Source organism: Ambystoma mexicanum, chromosome 5p (assembly GCF_040938575.1).
Source record: "Ambystoma mexicanum isolate Mex_15411 chromosome 5p, UKY_AmexF1_1, whole genome shotgun sequence".
Lineage (NCBI taxonomy): Eukaryota > Metazoa > Chordata > Amphibia > Caudata > Ambystomatidae > Ambystoma > Ambystoma mexicanum.
In genome coordinates this window covers 544,742,216-544,761,023 of record NC_090930.1, presented here as the reverse complement: position 1 = coordinate 544,761,023, position 18,808 = coordinate 544,742,216, and the positions used below count along the sequence as shown (strand labels likewise).

Below are 18,808 nucleotides of genomic sequence, written 5' to 3'. Positions count from 1 at the left end.
TGAATGAAAATACAGTATGTAGCACGAGAGTGAAACAGGGGTGAATAAGCACTTGATGGTATAGTATTTAGATGAGAGAAAAGTCATCTGGCGTGCAGGCAACCAAATCCTCCTTAAGATGAAAAACCCCAAAATAGAAACAACAAACCAAGCAATCCACTGTGACATTCTGCGCCAAAGGAAAAAGGAAATAGAAGTACGTTTGTTGCACAAATCCAGGGGCGGAGTCCAAGAAGATCCAGAAAGCGAGCAGAGTTCAAAAGTTCAGGAAACAATCTGAGGATTCACCAAAGCCGAAAAGGAAAATCTGATATCAAGTCTGTAGGGAAAACTCAGGGTTTGCACAAGAAAGTACAAAGCAAATCTCTTAATCAAAGCTATATCTGCCGAAATGTAAATCAGTTGAGAAGCACTGTGGCGTAAATTACGCCAGGCTTTAAGCGCCCAGGGCTTTCTTTTTGATCAAGGGCTCAGTGACGTGCTTGAACGCAAGTCTGTGCAGGGTCTACTGGGAACTGGAGTCCTTAACCTATGCTGCAGTTTCCAAGGAAGTTTCCAGCGCCGGGCTGTCATAGGGAAAGAAACCTGCCTGGGATGAGGAGGTGCAGAACTGGCCGGTGTGGGAATCCTGACAGCTACTCTGGAGACATCTCCTTCATCACAGTGGTGATCTGGAAGGCACCAAGCGTCAAAGACTCTGGGGCCATTTCCTTTGTTACAGTCAGAGAAATGGCTGACAGTAAATTGCCTTAAGAAGCATTAGAGACTAACATCGAGGGGAATAAAAGCTGGGTATTGACATTCAGAGGTTTGGGGAAAGAAGTGAAAAGGCTTGTTGAGGTTTATAGAACGAACCATTGAAAGTCAGTTTGAGGAACTTTTCCAAGTAGACTAAGGGAAGGGAGTCATTCTCCTGGTCTTAAGGCGATTGACAAATCGGACCCTAAAGCAAGAGACTGCATTGGAAACTAGTTGAAAGTGAATTACCTTCTCCTGGTGCTGTTTGAAGCATTTGATTGAACATTGTTCATTAGTGGCAGGGACAGAGTAGTGGATTTGAGACAGAGGACGGTATATATTTTAGTTTTGACTGACATCCTGACTTGCATCCGAGTTGTCCTAGGGTGAGGCAGGGAAACTACTCTAGAAGTAGGGAAAGATGGGTTTATTTTTGTATGAATAAAGGTCTACAGCCCCAACCATGTCAGTGTCCGTAGATAAATACAGAAAAAGTTCTAAAAATAAATATGGATAAATACAGATGGAAATGCCAGAAAAATAAATACTATAAACCCGGAAGCCTTATTTATAAAATACTGGAAATAAGTTTGGATACATGTGCATTCCTATGTCATGTGCCATAACCCAGCTTTAGCATCCGTGTATCTGGGACATTGGACGCATGTGATCAATGCAATGACGGCTTCCAGGTGTAATGTATGCCCTATGCAATATATTAATTGAAGTCTGGCATTGTGCAATGCTTCTCTAACAGCCTGGCATGCCCCAGTTCAGTGTTAGGAAAGATTTCTCTTTTTGCAACTTTACCTCCATAGTTTCTGCGGACCATCAATTGTTTTGCTCTGTTTTTTAACTTGTTCTGACTTTTGGAGGGGAAGTAAAGCCCTCTGCTTCACTTCCCCTGCCTTTTGCTCATTTTGTTTTGGGGAAACTGGTCAGTCCTTCAGACTATCATTATGTTTCCCTCTTATCTATTACCTTTTGTAACTTTTTATCATTGCACACAGCATCTTACAATGCAGTGCAATAGAGATACTTTTATATCACCCTAGCCTTTTACACTTGGGATTGTTGGTTACTTGCATATGTGCCTAAAGACAAGCTGGTGGCAGCAGATATATTTTTACAATTTTTGTGTTATTTCTAGTGTGCGCATTTGCATTTACCGCGCATGACCACTAAACGTGGCTAGTGCCCTAAAATGGCCACGCCACAAGATTTTTGTGTATTGTTTGGCCATATTATAGTTAAGCCTTCTTCCTGCTAGTCTTCTTCCAGCTTTCGCTGACTAGTACGGTTATTTTATGTTTGTTGATATTTGTGTAGCGCCTAACACCATTGGTATGGCTTCGAAGTCCTGTGGTGGATGAATACTTTTTGGAAGAATGTAGTCTGTTGAACTGTAAAGAAAGGAGTGGTAATATATGTGTGCGCATTTATTGCCAAATCGAAGATGGGGGAAGAGAATGGCTAGGTCTCTAACAGCAGCCCGTATTCCAAGGCAGAGAGGACTTCAGAAGTCCTCTCTGCAATGTCATCCATATTTGGATGACATTGCAGTGTTCAGCCCTACTTAGGAAGAGCATGTTGACCACTTAGGATATGTGTTGCTGTTAGGCAGAATCATATGCACTACCCTTTGGGAACACCACACACAATTAAGAATACAAGTGCAAGTACAAATTCACCTTTGGTACAAGCCTGTAGTACACAGTAAAGTGGTAGCAATGGCTGAGCTGCCAGACTTATCTCAAGAGTAAAGTGAGCAGTATCAGAAGTTACACAAAGGACAGCAATTACTATGGTTCAAACAAACACTGATTCAAGGGTTCTGAGTAAAAGAATATACATTTATTTACACCATCAGTTATAAAACAGTTCACTATTATAAAGCAGCAGAACATCACACTCTTAATATACTACACAACACCCATTCAATTCTGGACAAGTTGGGCTCAAAATGAAGTGTGAGCAAAATGGCACTCCAGTAATTTAAAAGGGCAAGGTTATTCAAAATCAACAACACCAACAAGTGATAGGCAGGGCAATCTAGAAAAGGCTTACTACAACTAGTATTCAAATCAATAGGCCTTTGCCAATGTTAATGGTTCAGAGTCTTTGCAGAGGATCACACAGTTCAGAGTAGTTTGCGGTTAAGTCTTTGCCAAGAGTTAAAAACGAAGTTGGTCGGAGGAAAAGTTATTCAAAAGAGTAGAGAATGACAAGCCTTCGGAGAGGCGAACGACTGGATTTGAACAGTACCTTAAATGAAGAAGAATGCTGTAGCTGAGACGGTTGTTCCTGGCAGTTCATGCAAGCTCACGGGTCCTGAAGCAACTGTCGTGGTGACAAGGAGGAAGACTGGAGGGTCCTGCACTGCCCAGGGAAGAAGCCAGCAGCAGAGCAAAGCGTCGAATAAAAAGGGTGCTCCTTAAAACCCAGACAGGTTCCGTTCCTCCTGGCTATCCGGTTCACTGCAGCGATGCACATCAAATTCGACCAGGATGAGGACCAGTGTCTGGCGTTTGGCGAGCTGGTTGGTCCCACCAGGCTCTAGGGAAGAAGATTACTTGCAGATCTTATCTGTCATCGAAGTTCGGGCGATTCAGACCTGCAACAGGGCTTCACCGGGATGTCCAGTAGTTGTAGCAGACGTCTTCCTTCAGCTTCTCCTCGGTTCTCTCGATCCAGTGGCGACTCTGCCTACAAGTCCCAGAGACCTGCTTTTTATGCAGTTTTTCCCCATTAACACAGCCTGGCTGTCAATCACACAGCAGGGTGGCTGTCCTGGCAGGACAGTCACCTAGCCAATCAAACTAGAGTGCGACTTGGGTCTCCAAGGAGACCCTTTGCAGGGGGCCTCAAACCCCCCCCTCACATCCTGTCCACCCAGACACTCGGGCGCCTAAGGAGGGCGTCTGTGCAGAAGCCCGCCAAAGAATGGCGTACAAAGGAACCAAACCTGGTTTGGCACGCAGAGTAAAACACCAGAAAGACCTTTACAAAAAGAATTGGCTAATACACCTGACCGGAACCAAATAAAAATAAATGGGGTCCAGCGGGTTAGAGTTCGAGGTTACCACCATGGCCTCTAACGTTACTGAGGCTATTTTCATACCTTGCGGTAGAATAAAAATGGTAGATACCACTGCCACCAGCCAAATGTTAGAGAAAGGGGAACGAAATAATGTTCCATGAGAAACTGACAAAAAGGGATAACTATTAACCCTTCAAGTACTCTATTGGAAGATAGGTTGTACTGGGTCTGTGAATTTAAAAAGACTAGTAAAGTCAATGGCAACTTTACATGTTCTGGGAGACAGTAGCCAGTCCCATAAAATTGAGTTTAAAGTGGGAAGTCTAAAAATACAACCCTGTGTCACTGCACTAAAGGTGCTGTGTGACGCACAGTAAAAAGATGATGCCTATGGAGTAGGTGAGACTCCATAGTCCATGAGCAAAAATGTATGACACACAGCAAAAATACATGAAAGAGTGGGGAAAAAAGGCTCACACTCTTACCAGGTAAAAAAAAAAAAATCCTAGAAATCCAGCAAAGCTGCTGAGAGACTCAATAGGTAAGGGAAATTAGCCAATGTGGAGAATTCTCCCTAACAGTTGCAGGCTCTTGAGCAGGCACATCTGACCATAAAGGCAAGCAAATGTCAAATTGGTCGAAGTCAAGTGGTTTACCTTGGACATGAGGTAGGAGGAGATGAAATAAAGCCATTGCCTAGCAAAGTACAAGCTGTGCAAGACTGGGCCACCCCTACTACTCAAACCAAAGTGAGAGCCTTCTTAGGTCTCACTGGTTGCTATAGGAACTTAATTGAGAACTATGGGACCATAGCTTCTCCCTTGAATGTGATCTCCTCGCCCAAATTCTCCAAGAAGGTCAGGTGGAATGAGGAGTACACCAAGGCATTTGAATTATTTAAGAAAGCCCTTTCCCGAGTTCCAGTTTTGAAAGCTCCTGACTATAACCAATCCTTCATTGTACAAACAGATGCTTCCAATACAGGGATAGGTGCAGTTCTGAGTCGGCTGCATCGGAAAGGCAGGGAACACCCAATCTGCTTCATCAGTAGGAAAGTGAAGGACCGAGAAACAAGATGGGCAACCATAGAACGTGGATGTTTTGCCATTGTGTGGTCTTTGTATGGATCCACTTTTGTAATTTAAACAGACCACCAACCCTTGAGATGGTTAATGCAGATGAAGGTGGAGAATCCTAAATTGTTAAGATGGTCAATCAGCCTTCAGGGGTTTGATTTCACCGTAGAACACAGGTCAGGTTGTAATCACCAAAATGCTGATGGTCTCTCCAGAAAGTATGACCGACTGCAGTAAGGAGATTCATCCAGGAGTGGATTAAATCCTCCTGTCCCTTAGTCTGGGGGGGACAAATGTTAGGGACAATTCTCAGAAATGTGTGAATACCTCTCTCCCTTAGAGACCCCCGGCTCTTTTTTATTGGACTTTAGGACTTTTTATCTCTCATGTATTTTTTTCTGTAATTTAGACTGTTTCTTTTGACTTTGGAGTCTGACAAACTCCATAGGCATCATCTTTGCATTGTGACGCACAGCACCTTCAGTGCAGTAGCACAGGGAAGTCTTACATTTCCCAAAGGTTTAAATACTTTCTCTTGGTGAAACTACTGTTTCCAAGAGCAGTGAAGTGAAATTGACTTTACGTACATTTTGTAACTTTCTAGACCCTGCACACACTATCTTACCATAGGGTGCTGGAGGGGTTATGAAGTATCCCCTTTGTCTAGTTTCTCATGTTAAAATGTTATGTTAACCCTTTCTACAATTAATGGCAGGTGGCAGTGGTTTACCTTTTACTACCATTGTGTGTTTTTACGGCGGGCTGCAATTGCAGCTGCAGTGAGACACCCATGGATGCCCATTTTGTCAAAATGGGCCCGTCTTCTTTTTTTGCCATTTCTTGTTGGAAAGGTCCTTCTTGAGATTTGCTCTGTGCTCCAAACCAGGGTTGCTCCCTTTGTTCGTTTTCTCTTTGGTGGGATTCAAGAGTGAAGCCCGCCTCTGGCTCCATAGTGTCTGGCAGGGGCAGGAAGTGAGGGAGGTGCCCGTCGACCACTGGGAAGAACAATCCGACGAAGAAACTGTGAATGAAGCTTGCTGCATCCTCATGGACCTTTGAATTGCATGGTGAAGCCCTGCTGCTGTGCTGAAACTCCTTTTTCTAATCGACAAGAGAAGCTCCTGAAAGGGACTACTTCTTCCCTTGGGTTAGTGGACCAACTAACCCCGAGACGAACTCCACTGGACCATCTTCTCCGACTGGCTGTACCTCTTTGCTGCTGCTGAAACCAAGTGCCAAGGTTCGAGAAATCCATATTAGAGTGCAGCATCTTTGATCCGGCCAGAAGCTCCAGGAGTCTCCCCAAGACACTCCAGAAGCAGGACGACCAGAGCTAGAGTCCCCTCAAGAATGCAGGACTCGTGGAGTGAAGGAAGCCCAACCGTTATCCAAGATCCACGTCAGTGTTTTTTACCGAGCGCTGAAACCGCAAAGTGCCGCTGATCCAAAAAAAGCCTGTAGCTGCTGCCGACTTCCAAATTGCTGCTTCAGGAGTCCCCAGACATCCCCCCTAGTGTCCCCACGATTGAGGCCCAGGAACCGAGGATCTGCATCACTGCAACCAGACAGAAGCCAGCTGGACCGCTATTCTTCTAACCAAAGGTACTGTTCTGACTTGGGGTACTTAACTGAGTGTCTTATGCTTTGCTCTTCTCAGTTGAGAAACCCTTACATGCACAATCACATCACAGTACCAGTTTCTCTCACCAACCAATGCCACACCTTCTCTGCAAACCACCTCCACACTCCTTCCCTTAGTCCTTCCTACTTTTGGTCTCTTTGTCTGACACTTCCTCCTCCTCCTCTTCTGAACTTACCTGAACAGCCCACTGTTAGGCAGAAACCTGTGCAGTTCCCGCTGGGACCACTGCAAAAGATTTAAGACTACAGGTGTTTGGCAGTAAACCCACTTGGTAGCAGTGGCTGAGCAGTCAGACTTCCCTCAAGAAGAGTTGGGCAGTATACAGAGTATTCACAATAGGTCAAGAGAACACAATAGAACAAGTAAACACTGACCAGGGCTTGGTGTACAAGAGATATAATTATTTATTAAAAACCACATCTAGAAAAACACACAGGCACTAATAGTAAGCAATTAAAAAACACGGTCACTAAAAGATATACACTCCCTTAAAAGAATATTAGACCAGTCTTAAGTAAAGCCCCACTTATTTTCAGACAGCGGTGAACGCTTAACGTAGATGGCACTCTAATAGTTCGTTTTAAAAAGGGAGAGAAAAGCAGAGAACAAATTGAAACAGATCCCAACACTTTTACAAGAACATAACAAGAGAGGGAGGCAAAGTAAAACCGTGAATTCAGAGTCAGTAGGCCGGATCCGCTTTAAGAGGATCGAAACGAAATGTGTCCAAGGTCACACGGTTGCAGTGCACAAAAGTCTTGTAATGGTTCAAAAAGGAGTTGGACCAAAGAAAGGGACCAGTTAGAGGGTCAAGAAGGCCAGCCCAGTCCAGAAGGTTAAGGGGTTATTATTACCTTGTAGCAATCTTTAGAAAGGGAGGCCTGGCAGACACGGTACCTTAAAGTGGTGACAACACTCCAGCGGGGGCAGTTGTTCCTGGCAGCGGATGCAAGTCGGTGCTTCGTCCGGGGGAAGAGAGGATCTCGTCGTGGAGGAAGACAGTAGTCTGTTGCACTGCCAGGGAAGAAACCAGCCGCAGAGTTTCTCCGGTACAAGGAGCGGTCCGTTGATTCGCGGTTCAGTGGTGAGTGGCTATCCGGCTGCCGGGGTGCTTGGCACGGGCAGTTCAACCATAAACCGGTCTGGGGTGCGAAGAAAGAAGGTAAAACTGGTTGTGCCCACCAGTCAGGGGCAGAAGCCTCTCCAGCCGGGAGATCTTCTCTGTCGTCGGGAAGTGGTGAGTCGGTTCCGCAGGGCTCCACCGGTGGTGTCATCGTGGTAGGTCGGCTCAGCTTCTCCCTCATCGGATTCTCGGGTCCTGTGGCGACTTCTGAAGTTCCAGTCCCCAAAGCCCTGCTTTTATGCAGCATACCTCCATTCACTCAGCCTAGCTGTCAATCAAACATGCTAAGTGGTGAGCCGGCCGGCTCACCACTTGGGCCAATCACACAAGAGTGCGACTTGAGTTACCAAGGTAACTCAGTCCAGGTGCCTAAACCCCCTCCCACACCCCCTGTGGTACCCAGACAGAGTGGCACCACTTTTGGTGGCTTCTGTGGAGAAGCCCGCCAAAAAGTGGAACAAAGGGCTCGACTTGGGTTGGAGTCACAGAAGAGAACACAAACGCCATTTTAGAATCGAGTCTTGGCAAAAAATACCAACCAGCGAATTAATATTAATTAAATAAACCGGCGGTATGTTCGAGGCTATGAGAATTAAATAATTAAAGTTGGTAGCCTCGAACAATGGGAAAATCCCATAGGAAAATATTTGCGGTCGAATATAACAAGTAGTTTCCACTGCCACCAGCCAAAACTCGATCAGGGGGGACGGAGACGTGCCCCCTCGACTAACAGACCCCGGGGCAATCGAATTGCCCCGACCTGTACGTCCACAATATGATGGTTTGTACTGGTTTCTGTTAATAATTTGGGACTAGTAAAGCCAATGGTGACTTTACATGCCCTGGGAGACAGTAGTCAGTCCCAGGGTATGGAGTCTATGGTGGGGTGTCACTATGACACCCCTGTGTTACTGCACAGAGGGTGCTGTGTAACACACATAGTAAAAACACATGAGACCCTATGGAGTAAAGGACCCCATAGCCCATAAAACACATTACCAGTCAAAGGAACAACATAAATCATGTCCAAGAGTGGGAGAAAAAGAGTCTCACTCTTGGCAGGAGGAAAAAACAAACTCCAGAAATCCAGCAAAGCTGCTGGGGGACTCACTAGGTTAGGAAATTTAGCCTAAAGAGAGAATTCTCTCTAACACCCACACTTCCTGTTTCCTGTCACTGGCTTTATCCTCACCCTCCTTCTCCCATTAGCCTTTAACAACTGGTTCCCTGGGACAATCTTGCCTGCTCACCCCTCCACCTCCCTCCCCCCCACCCCTCGTTACAAACCGACTGATGTCAATGGCATCTCGCACTGAATAATGTTCAACTTCGTGGCAGGGAGCCTCTATGCGGCAGATCTGCATTTTGGTGGGTGCATAGTAATCCGTATTGACACTTATTGTTGCAGCCACGTCTCACTATGGTTCCCTCTCTTTCCGGTGCTGTTAGAGATAAGCTGACAGGAAACCGCTCTGATGGGCCATCTTGTCGCTGGTGATCCTGCAGGACTTCTGATATGGTTTTCTGAAATTATATGAGAGACTGGCCAACATTTGTATCCAGTTCAGCAGTATGGGTTGATCAAGAGTGATACTGCCTAAACAAACAAATACAGGCACTTAAAGAGGCAACAGGACCTGGGCTCTTCCCACTGTCACCTTCTACCTCTGGGGTAAGACTGCCTTTAGTTTCGACGCTGGTAGTCCTCCAACCATCGGCTGAAAAGGGTCTCCATCCTTTCTTGACATGGTCAGACTACTGACCCCTGTCACAGTAGTGTCTTTCCCTTTTAATCACAGACCATACCATATCTGTAAGGTGCAGAGCATCAGGTCTAGGGCCTACCACATATAATAGGACTGCGTTGTGTCTTTAGGAGTTTGTTCAGTACAGTGCAGACCCATAGGGGATTTACCTGCTTGGTAGGTTTTATGACCCTGATCTTACCCCCGACCCCCTTGTTATTTTATGTTGGGTGTTCACATCTGTTAGAGGGCCTACATAGAAACGTTGGGATAAAGAGAGATGCTGGATATGTTTAAATGCTGCGCATTTCTTATGAGTACTTATTTTACCTGATAGTTGTATATGTGTTACTTAACTAAAGATTATATCTTTTAGTATATCAGTGTGGTGTATTTTCTAAAGATGTGTGTGTGTGTGTGTGTGGACTAATTGTACTTTTTTGTGTCAGCCTACTACCCCTACCTGAGAATTTAACCTTATCCCTCTGTCCATGTCACCTACCTTAAGAGAGGTTTGGCTTCCCTTCCTTGTCGGGTGTGTCAGCCTTCCCCCTGTGGTTAGTGGTTCTAGCATCAACAGTGGGTGGTATAAAAACGTCCTTAATAAGGTGATGATGGCCCCTAATTTAAAGAGGCAGGGCACTAGTCGGAGAACCCTTTATCCTTTTTTAATGGCTTGGAAGAATTTGAAGCATATAGATTAGCTTCATCCATTGACATGTGTTTGTCAATGGAGAGATGGAGATATATATATATATTTTTTTTAAAGTCTGTTTTCTCGTTCTTTTGCAGATACAAAGGGAGGTGGCTTACGAAAAGACATCCAAAGACATTACCAAATGGGATCGTGTTGTTCTACAGAACAGGAAGGCAGACCAGTTGGTGTTCCCTTTAAATCAGGAAGGTCCGTCAGCCAAGCCCATTGAAGAAGTTATTAGCAAATGGAAGGTGAGTTCAGTGGACATGAAGTGGGGCAGCCCATTGCTATGTTTTGCCTTGGTGCTATTTTTCAGGTGTTTGAAGAAAAAAAGAATACAGCAAGATTGCTGGCATTGGAAATGCTGCACTTTACGGGATCAGAGCGGTTGTTCTCATGTGGCACTTTATCCAACTGGTGAGATGCATTTTAGTGTAAACACTGACACAGGGAAGTTGTGTGCATTTCAACAGCTTCAAAAGTCTTTTTGTTTTTGATGTCAGGTGCACTATATATAACTATTTATAAGGCTACTGTAATATAGCGGTGCCAACAGAGCGGTATATGTGGCTGAAAAAGCAGACCTTGCCTGGGGATTGTGTCTAGGTGGAGAGGCCACATCTCCCAAAGCAGAAGGATTTACGGACAACAATTCATAGTCTGCCACAAAATCATTAATAATTTACGCCACAAGTTGTATGAAGGGAGCATAATTAATTTAGATTTGTACAATGGAGGAGAATTGGAACATAAATTGTCGAGCAAAAAGTAATTAACGCAGTAAACGTGGCAAGCTTATTTTAGAGGGTAACGGCTCATAGGTTACATTTTAAGACTTTGGGGAAAGAGGTGACTTATGGGGTAACAGGAAAAATATGTATGGTTGCCAGGGGTGCCCAGTAATGACATTGCCGTAAAAAATATTGTTGAGAAGACCATGTGTTTGTTTGTTTTTTTTTTTTACTGCCACTCTCAGGCACTTTCTTCACATATTCTAGGACTGGACTTTGGTCATATACCAGTTATACCTGTACCAGAATATGGTGGGAAGACAGTTGCCAAATGATCTGCTTGTCCAGGTTTGTTGAACCGTTGAGACCCATGGGACATAAAAAAAGAGGCCTTGTTTTTGCCACCAGTTATATATTAGAGTTGCTCAATATTTAATTCTGCTGGATCTGTGACTTTGCAATGTTCATGAAGTTGCAAAGTTTTTCTCAAGGTTTCAAAAATGTACATTTGTTTTTTTTAAATCCCATATATAACCAGTACATAACACATACATATGTTATGTGCAAGAGACGCACACAATACCTATAATAAATAATAATAAAAACTATGATCTACATATATTTGTTAAAATACATATTTTCGAGGGGATTGTGTCCTCCGACGTATTCCACATCTATAACGGGTAATGTCCACAGCTGGGCTGCTTTGGAAAATGTTCGCTTTTTCCGCAAACGTGTTTGCTTCGGAATCTCGGCGCACTCGATTCTTTCTTCGTGAACGATGTCTTCATCCTCTTCTACTACCCTGAAGTCGGGCTTTAAAAAATGTCGGGACTGCGGTTCGAAGATGTCCATCACGGACCCGCACGACATCTGCCTTTGGTGCCTCGGCGAAAGCCACGCCACCGACGACTGCGAGGATTTCCAGTCCCCGACGTCCAAGGCCTTGCGGGAACGAAAGGGGAAATTGAAGGTAGGTAGGGTGTCTAAGCCCCATATATCGAAGTCTGCTAGACTTTCGACCGATGACTCGAGGGGTGACTTTCCGCGTCAGCGGAAAATCCAGGGGGTCTCGGTCTAGGAGTGGTTCCCGCTATTCCTCTGCATCGTCGAGGCATTCTAGGAAGCGCTGTCACCCGTCACCTTCCTCGTCGGAGGAGGACTCTGCCAGACGGTTGACTTGCCCCACCAAGTCTTCGTCGCCGGCCGAATCTGATTCATTCCGCCAGCAGATGTTAGCGATTTTTCTGTCGCAAGGCACAGTTCCGTCTGTCCCTTCGAAAGAACCCGGCAAGGAACGGCCTCGGTCCACCACCACTCGCACGCCTTTGGGCTCGGGAGATAGGTGCGATCATCGGGAGCCGTCGAAGTCCCAATCGGGGCAAGGGCGATCGCCATAACCGTGCCAGGTCCAGGTCCCAGTCCCCGACGCCATCGAGACCGTCAACCTGTGAAGCCTTCCAAGAAGGCGTCGACGCAATTGGCGTTGTCCGGTGGAGGACGTTCTCGAGGCGCCGGCCTCGAAGTTGTCGACGTCGCCTCGGTCGACGTCGACGCAGATTCCCTCAATGGCGTTTGTGGAGGATTTGCCAGGGGTGCCCCTGAGGGCTGTGGAACCTCAGAGGAAGGCTCTCAGTAAGTCTGTGAGGCCTGTTATTGAGCCCTATTCTGTTCCTCCTCCTAGATTGGAGTCTTTCCAACCTTTACAGGATATTTCAGAGGTTGAAGAACTGTCTGATGAGGAAATGCCTGTGCCTCCTGATGTCCCTGATGATCTTTTGTCTGGGCATAGTCAGATGGACGAACTCCCGTCAGTCATTGCATGACGCTAGTGGCCTTGACACGTCTCCGCAGTTGGAGTTTGGCCGACCTGAGCCTGGGACGCATGCAGATTCCTCAAGTGTGACAGAATACTTGGGGTGGTCTGCTCCACCTGTTGATTTTACTCAGGATGATTTGACGGACATCCTGGATCAAGGTCTGCCCACTGACCCGGTGTTGCCGTTTCACATGGCTCCGGAGAGTCTACCAGCAGTTAATACGTTGCTTCCGAAGAAATACCGCCCATCCAGTAGTGACCCCTGTTACTTATCAATGCACCCGACTCCGGAGGGTTTGGTGGTGCAGGCTGCTACGGCCTCCTCGAAGCAGGCTGCGTACCTACCATCCCTCCTGATAGGGACGATAAGCACTTTGATGGTTGGGCGAGGAAGGTATTTTCGGCTGGGGGTATGGCGTTGAAGTCGACCAACTCCACTTGTACCTTAGCGAGATTTACACACACTCTGTGTAACTGTGCGTCTTTGGCGGTTGAGCATATTCCCGAAGGGGAAGAAAGGGATGGTTTTCTAGCCCTCGTGCAAGACGGCAAGGATGCCACGTGCGAATCCCTTCAGTCGGGTTTGGACAAGGCAGATTGTGTCAGCCAGTCCATAGCTGCGAGCACCGTGATACGCAGGTTTGCGTGGTTGCGGACGTCGGAGTTTGCTCCTGATGTGCAATCCCGTCTTCTGAACATGACCTTTGATGGTGTTCGTCTGTTTGGCAGCAAGGCTGACGAGAGCCTTGAGAGGTTGCAGACCTCCAAAGCTGCAGCAAAGTCTTTGAGCGCTGCAGTACGTCAACCTCTGCCTTTTCATCCTAGGGGACAGCAATGGAGGGGAGGTTCCTTTCAGTACTACTCTTCCTTTGGTAGATCGAGAGGAGCTGCCAGTCAAAGGGTCCACCATAGGAGTACACGGGTGGAAAGCAAGGTACTCGTGGTGCCAAAGCCTCTCGGGCAGTTTCCTCTTTGCCCTCAGGCACTGCCGCAGCCGCTCCAGCTCAGTCATGAGGCCATGTCACATGGTTTGCCGGTTGGGGGCAGACTTACGCAATATCTTAGAGAATGGCAGGCCATTACTTCAGATGTGTGGGTTTTGGAGATAATAGCCCATGGCTACTGTCTTCCTTTATGGCAGAGGCCTCACGACAATCTACCAGGGAAGCTCTCTTTGAAGCGTCTGGATCCTCTCCTTGCGCAGGAAATCCTATCCCTGCTGGAAAAATACACCATAGAACTGGTGCCTGTAGCGGAGAGGAACAAGGGATAGTATTCCCCTTTTTTTTTTTTACCCCAAAAAAAGAAGGGGATTGAGACCCATCATGGACTTGCGTTGGTTGAACAAGCTCCTCAGGAAGGACAAGTTCAAGATGGTAACTCTCTTTCTCAAGTCCTCCAGGCCCTTCAACTTCAGGATTGGTTGGTGTCTCTAGACCTCAAGGATGCTTACTTTCATGTGACGATTCATCCCAAGCACCGGAAGTACCTGAGGTTCGTGGTTGGAGACTCGCATTTTCAGTTTCGGCTCCTGCCGTTCAGATTGACCTCAACCCTGAGGGTCTTCACCAAGCTGATGGTGGTGGTGGCAGCGTATCTCGGGAAAGGGGGGGATTCACGACTACCCCTACCTGGACGATTTATTGATCAGGGCACGCTCTCCCGAGCAAGCCCTGGATCATCTGTCCGTCACCTGTCACTCCCTTCACAAGCTGGGCTTCTCCCTCCAATTTAAAGAAGTCTCATTTGACACCTACCCAGTGGCTCCAGTACATCGGAGCAGTGCTCGACACATCCCTGGGGCAGTGTTCGCCTCCCCAGATGAAGGCTCATCACATTCTGCAGATAGTGGACAAGTTTCAATGTGCCCAGAGTCTCCCGGCGTTCGAGTTCTTGAGGTTGCTCGGTCTCATGGCATTCTGCATTTTCCTGGTGCCAGAGGCCAGGCTGCGGATGAGATCCCTGCAGTGGGCTCTCAAGATGCAGTGGTCGCAGTTCTCCGGCAGGATGTCGGATCCCGTTCAGATTCCGACCTCGGTCGCCTAGGATGTTCAATGGTGGGCCGACGAAGGCAATCTGATGAAGGGAGCACCATTTTGGCAACCATGGCCAGAGGTGACGATCGTGACGGACGCATCCCTCACAGGTTGGGGCGCTCATGCCAACGAGTTGACGGCCAGCAAACGTTGGTCTCCGTGGGAGTCCAGAATCCACATCAATCTGTTAGAGCTGAGGGCCATCAGGCTAGCCCTGAAGGCTTTTCTGCCGTCTGCGCGGTGGTAAGTATGTCCTGATTATGACGGACAATACAGTGGCTATGTACTACCTCAACAAAAAGGGGAGGGCAGGGTCACTCCTCTTGTGCAGGGAGGCGATGCAGCTCTGGTTCTGGGCAATCCAGAAGGAAATTTCGATCTCGGCAGTTCATCTGGCCAGAGACGAAAACGTGCCGGCGGATGCTCTGAGCAGGCAAAGCATGGTATCTCACGAGTCGGAGCTGGCTCAGGAAGTTCTTTTTGGAGATCTTTGCCCTTTGGGGAACCCCACAAGTGGATCTCTTAGCCACCAGTGTCAACCGGAAGTGCGAGAGATTCTGCTTGCCGGTATTTCCCCGAAGAGGAGCCTTAGGGGACGCGTTCGTAGTGGAGTTGTCCTTCCCACTGCTGTACGCGTTTCCTCCAGTCCCCGTCATTCCGCAAGTGTTGCGGAGGTTCGGTTCCCGAATGATCCTCATTGCTCCGGCATGGGCCAGGAGAGCGTGGTACCAGGACCTTCTAGACAAGTCCATCTCCCCTCCACGCCGTCTTCCCTACCGAGACGATCTGCTCTCATAGGCGGGGGGGTTGGGTTCTCCATCCAGAGGTCGAGTCTCTCAGCCTTCATGCTTGGTATCTGAAAGGTTGAGGTATAAGGATTGGGACCTCCCCGAAGACGTGATGGAGGTGTTGCTTTCGGCCAGAAGGCCTTCAACGAAATCCCTGTACCGTTGCCGTTGGAGAAAGACGGGTGCAGGGTATAGAATGTGGATCCTTTCCAATGTTCCATTCCTTTTGGTTTTGTCTTTTTTGCTTTCTTTAGCCTACAAGGGCTTGCCAAGTGGGTACCATTAAGGGTTACCTGGCGGCACTGTCCATATTTAAGCGCTCGTCTGAGGAATGTTCTTATTTTAAGATTCCTTTGATTTCTCAGTTTCTAAAAGGGCTAACTAATGTGTTTCCACCGTCTCCTTTCCAGGTTCAGGGATGGGATTTGAATTTGGTTTTAAATATCCTAATGAGAGCTCCGTTTCAGCCCTTACATTCTTGTCAGTTGCGACTGTTGTCCTTCAAAACTTTTAGTTGCGGTTACTTCCGCACGCAGAGTGAGTGAGTTGCAGGCACTTTCCATCAAGCCACCCTTTGCTGTTTTCCATAAGAACAGGGTTGTCCTGCGGGTGCGTCCTTCTTTTCTTCCAAAGGTTATGGCAGAATTCCATTTGAGCCAGAAGGTGATTCTTCTGGCGTTTATCCTCCTCCACATCCTGGTAAGGAAGAGGAGAGGCTCCATAGGTTGGATCCTAGGAGAGCTTTGAGTTTCTATCTCTCACGGATGTCCCGGGTCATAGTGGACGATCAACTCTTTGTTGGTTATGCTGGAAGGCGCTTGGGTCAGGCTGTTTACAAGCAGACCTTGACCAGATGGATCATTATAACAATCTCGGAGTGTTACCGTTTGGCGGGAAAAGACCCTGCAGTAGGCTTACGGGCTCACTCTACTAGGGGTGTGGCTGCCTCCACTGCGCTACAGAGGGGCGTTCCTATTCGCAATATTTCTGAAGCAGCCACATGGGCCACTGTCCATACTTTTGTGAGACACTATTCCTTGGACTCCATCCATGGGCAGGATTTGGCCTTTGGTAACGCAGTCCTCTGTTCAGCCATTTGATAGGGCATTCTAAAATTCTAAAATTGTAAGTTCTTTTCCCACCTCCATAAATTGGTACTGCTTTGGGAGTCTGTCATAGATGTGGATTACGTCGGAGGACTCAATCCCCTCAAAGAACAAGTTACTTACCATATCTGGTAACGTTCTTTCGATGGGATGTTCCTCTGACGTATTCCGCATCGCCCTCCCAGCCTGCCCCTCTACTGAATTTCCCGATTGCAGCTTACGTTTCCGCAAGGCTGTCTGTAGTCATACTGGCAGGAGATAGGTGCCACACGTTCTGGGATAAAACGACAACTGAGGCTACGGGCGCCGTGCATCCTATATATAACATCGGTGACGTTGACCCTCGACGGAGGCCCTCGAGGGACAACAGATCGATGCCATAGACGCCGGAAGCCCTCTGCCAAGAAATTTTCGAAGCAGCACAGCTGTGGACATTACTTGTCATAGATGTGAAATACGTTGGAGGAACATCCCATCGAAAGAACGTTACCAGATATGGTAAGTAACTTGTTCTTCTTTAAATATATATATTATACATAAAACCATCAAAATACACAAATAGTGGTTATATTTGCATGTATATTGGTGAAGCTTGTGAATCTGCTCAGATTCATATGCTTTGCATAAGCACGGTCTACTGGTTGGCTCAGAGTATTACATCTTGCTCTTTCAGATTCAAAAAAGGGGTGTTGACGGGGTGTTCCTGTCACACTATCCCTATCGTACAGGGACCTGTGATCCTTCACACATCAATGTCTTCACTGGAGAATAATTTGAACATTCAATACCTTTCCGTCTCATTGTTTGCAACCAACACTCGGCATTGAACAAACTACTGTCTTGGAAAATAAATCTTCGAAGCCGATCGACTCCCGTCATCCAGGCACACTGTAGGGGAGAGAAGGGGCAGGGTATAGTTACTGATCAGCATTTCTACACTGCCTCTATTTTCTTCTCACACATTTCTGACATGCTCGAGAGTATACATTTGTTGTTCCAAGTTGCTAATGGCCATATGGAGCCTGCAAGACATTGTTGCCAGTTCTGGTGTGGGATGGGTAAGGGCAGGTTTCACAGTTGGGGGAGCGGGGATGTTTGATGGTGATACTTTATATGATAAGTCATTTATAACGCGCCAGTACACAAATGTTTCTAGGCGTGACAAGAAGGGGGAAATGGAAGGCCTTTTACTAAGGCCGTCTGGTTACTGTAGTTCAAATAGCAGGGTAATCGCCTAGAGTGTCTCGAGAGAACACCCACGTGTGGTGTTTGATTCCGCTATACTGACTTTCCTCTTTTCCTTTATCAACAGTTCTTTGTTTATTCAGTTCAATTAGTCGCTTGCTACTTTTGTTCAACACAGTTCGGTTTCTTTATCGGCTCTCTTCTCGACTCACCGGCTGCGATGAACTGCTTTGCTTTCTTGTCTGTAGAGTCAGGGCCGGTACCATTGGGCCATGCGTCCCTCCCTGGCTTGGCTGTTAGCGGAGAAGGCGCCCAGGCACCATTTACATCTGGTGCAACACACGCTGGCTATTGTTGGCGGTCTTAAGATTCCTTCTCTTGAGGCTTCACGAGTCTCTGTCGATAAGGGCAAGGCTACCTCTCCCCTTGGTATCCTCTCGACTTGCGCCATCTTTCTCCTCCTCTTGAACTGCCGTGCTGAGTTGGCTCTCACGTTGTGCGGTCTGCCTTGCTCGCAGTGTGCTGTCGTGCACCACCTTTTATCCCTGTGGGGAAGGGAAAGGGCCGTCAGGTGTGTGATTCTGATCAATTGTCTGACTTTGCCTGACCCCTTGTATTGGGACATGTCGGGTAAACGGCTCTGGTGTTAGTCTGTTGTCTTTCGTGTTGTGCAAAAGTACTTGTGTTGAAAAAGGCACGGGCAATGTATTGGAATATCCTACGTGGTAGGATGAGGAAAAGGTGTTTATAGAAGGGGGATACCGCTCTCACCCGTCTGTGTCCCACTCCCCTTCCCCAACGACCCCCCACCCCATCCAGGTGATCCTCCCGCACTGGTCTACCCCCAGGAACTAGATCCAAAAGCGATGGCCGTGTCCTGGCCACTTGGATGACAGATCCCCGGGGAATACCCAGGGAGACACTTTCTGGTTTCTCACAGGGGAGAAGTGCAGGTAACTCAATAAGTGCTGCCGGTGGATGGCTCAAGTGCAGAGAGAAGGGACTGTAAGGTTGCAGATGCAGACCCTTAAGTGCTACGGGAATCGGGAGGCAGTGCGAGAGCAACTGGACATGCAGGAGCT

General features: G+C 47.3%; 1 protein-coding gene across 1 annotated transcript in view; it reads left to right on the top strand.

Annotated features, from left to right (window-relative positions):
• The window catches only part of UTP14A (UTP14A small subunit processome component), a 684,761-nt gene that overhangs the window by 145,732 nt on the left and 520,221 nt on the right, over positions 1–18,808 (top strand). The window contains exon 6 of the mRNA XM_069612971.1: positions 10,157–10,312. Coding sequence (XP_069469072.1) covers positions 10,157–10,312 — 156 coding nt within the window. The remainder of the gene's footprint in view (positions 1–10,156; positions 10,313–18,808) is intronic.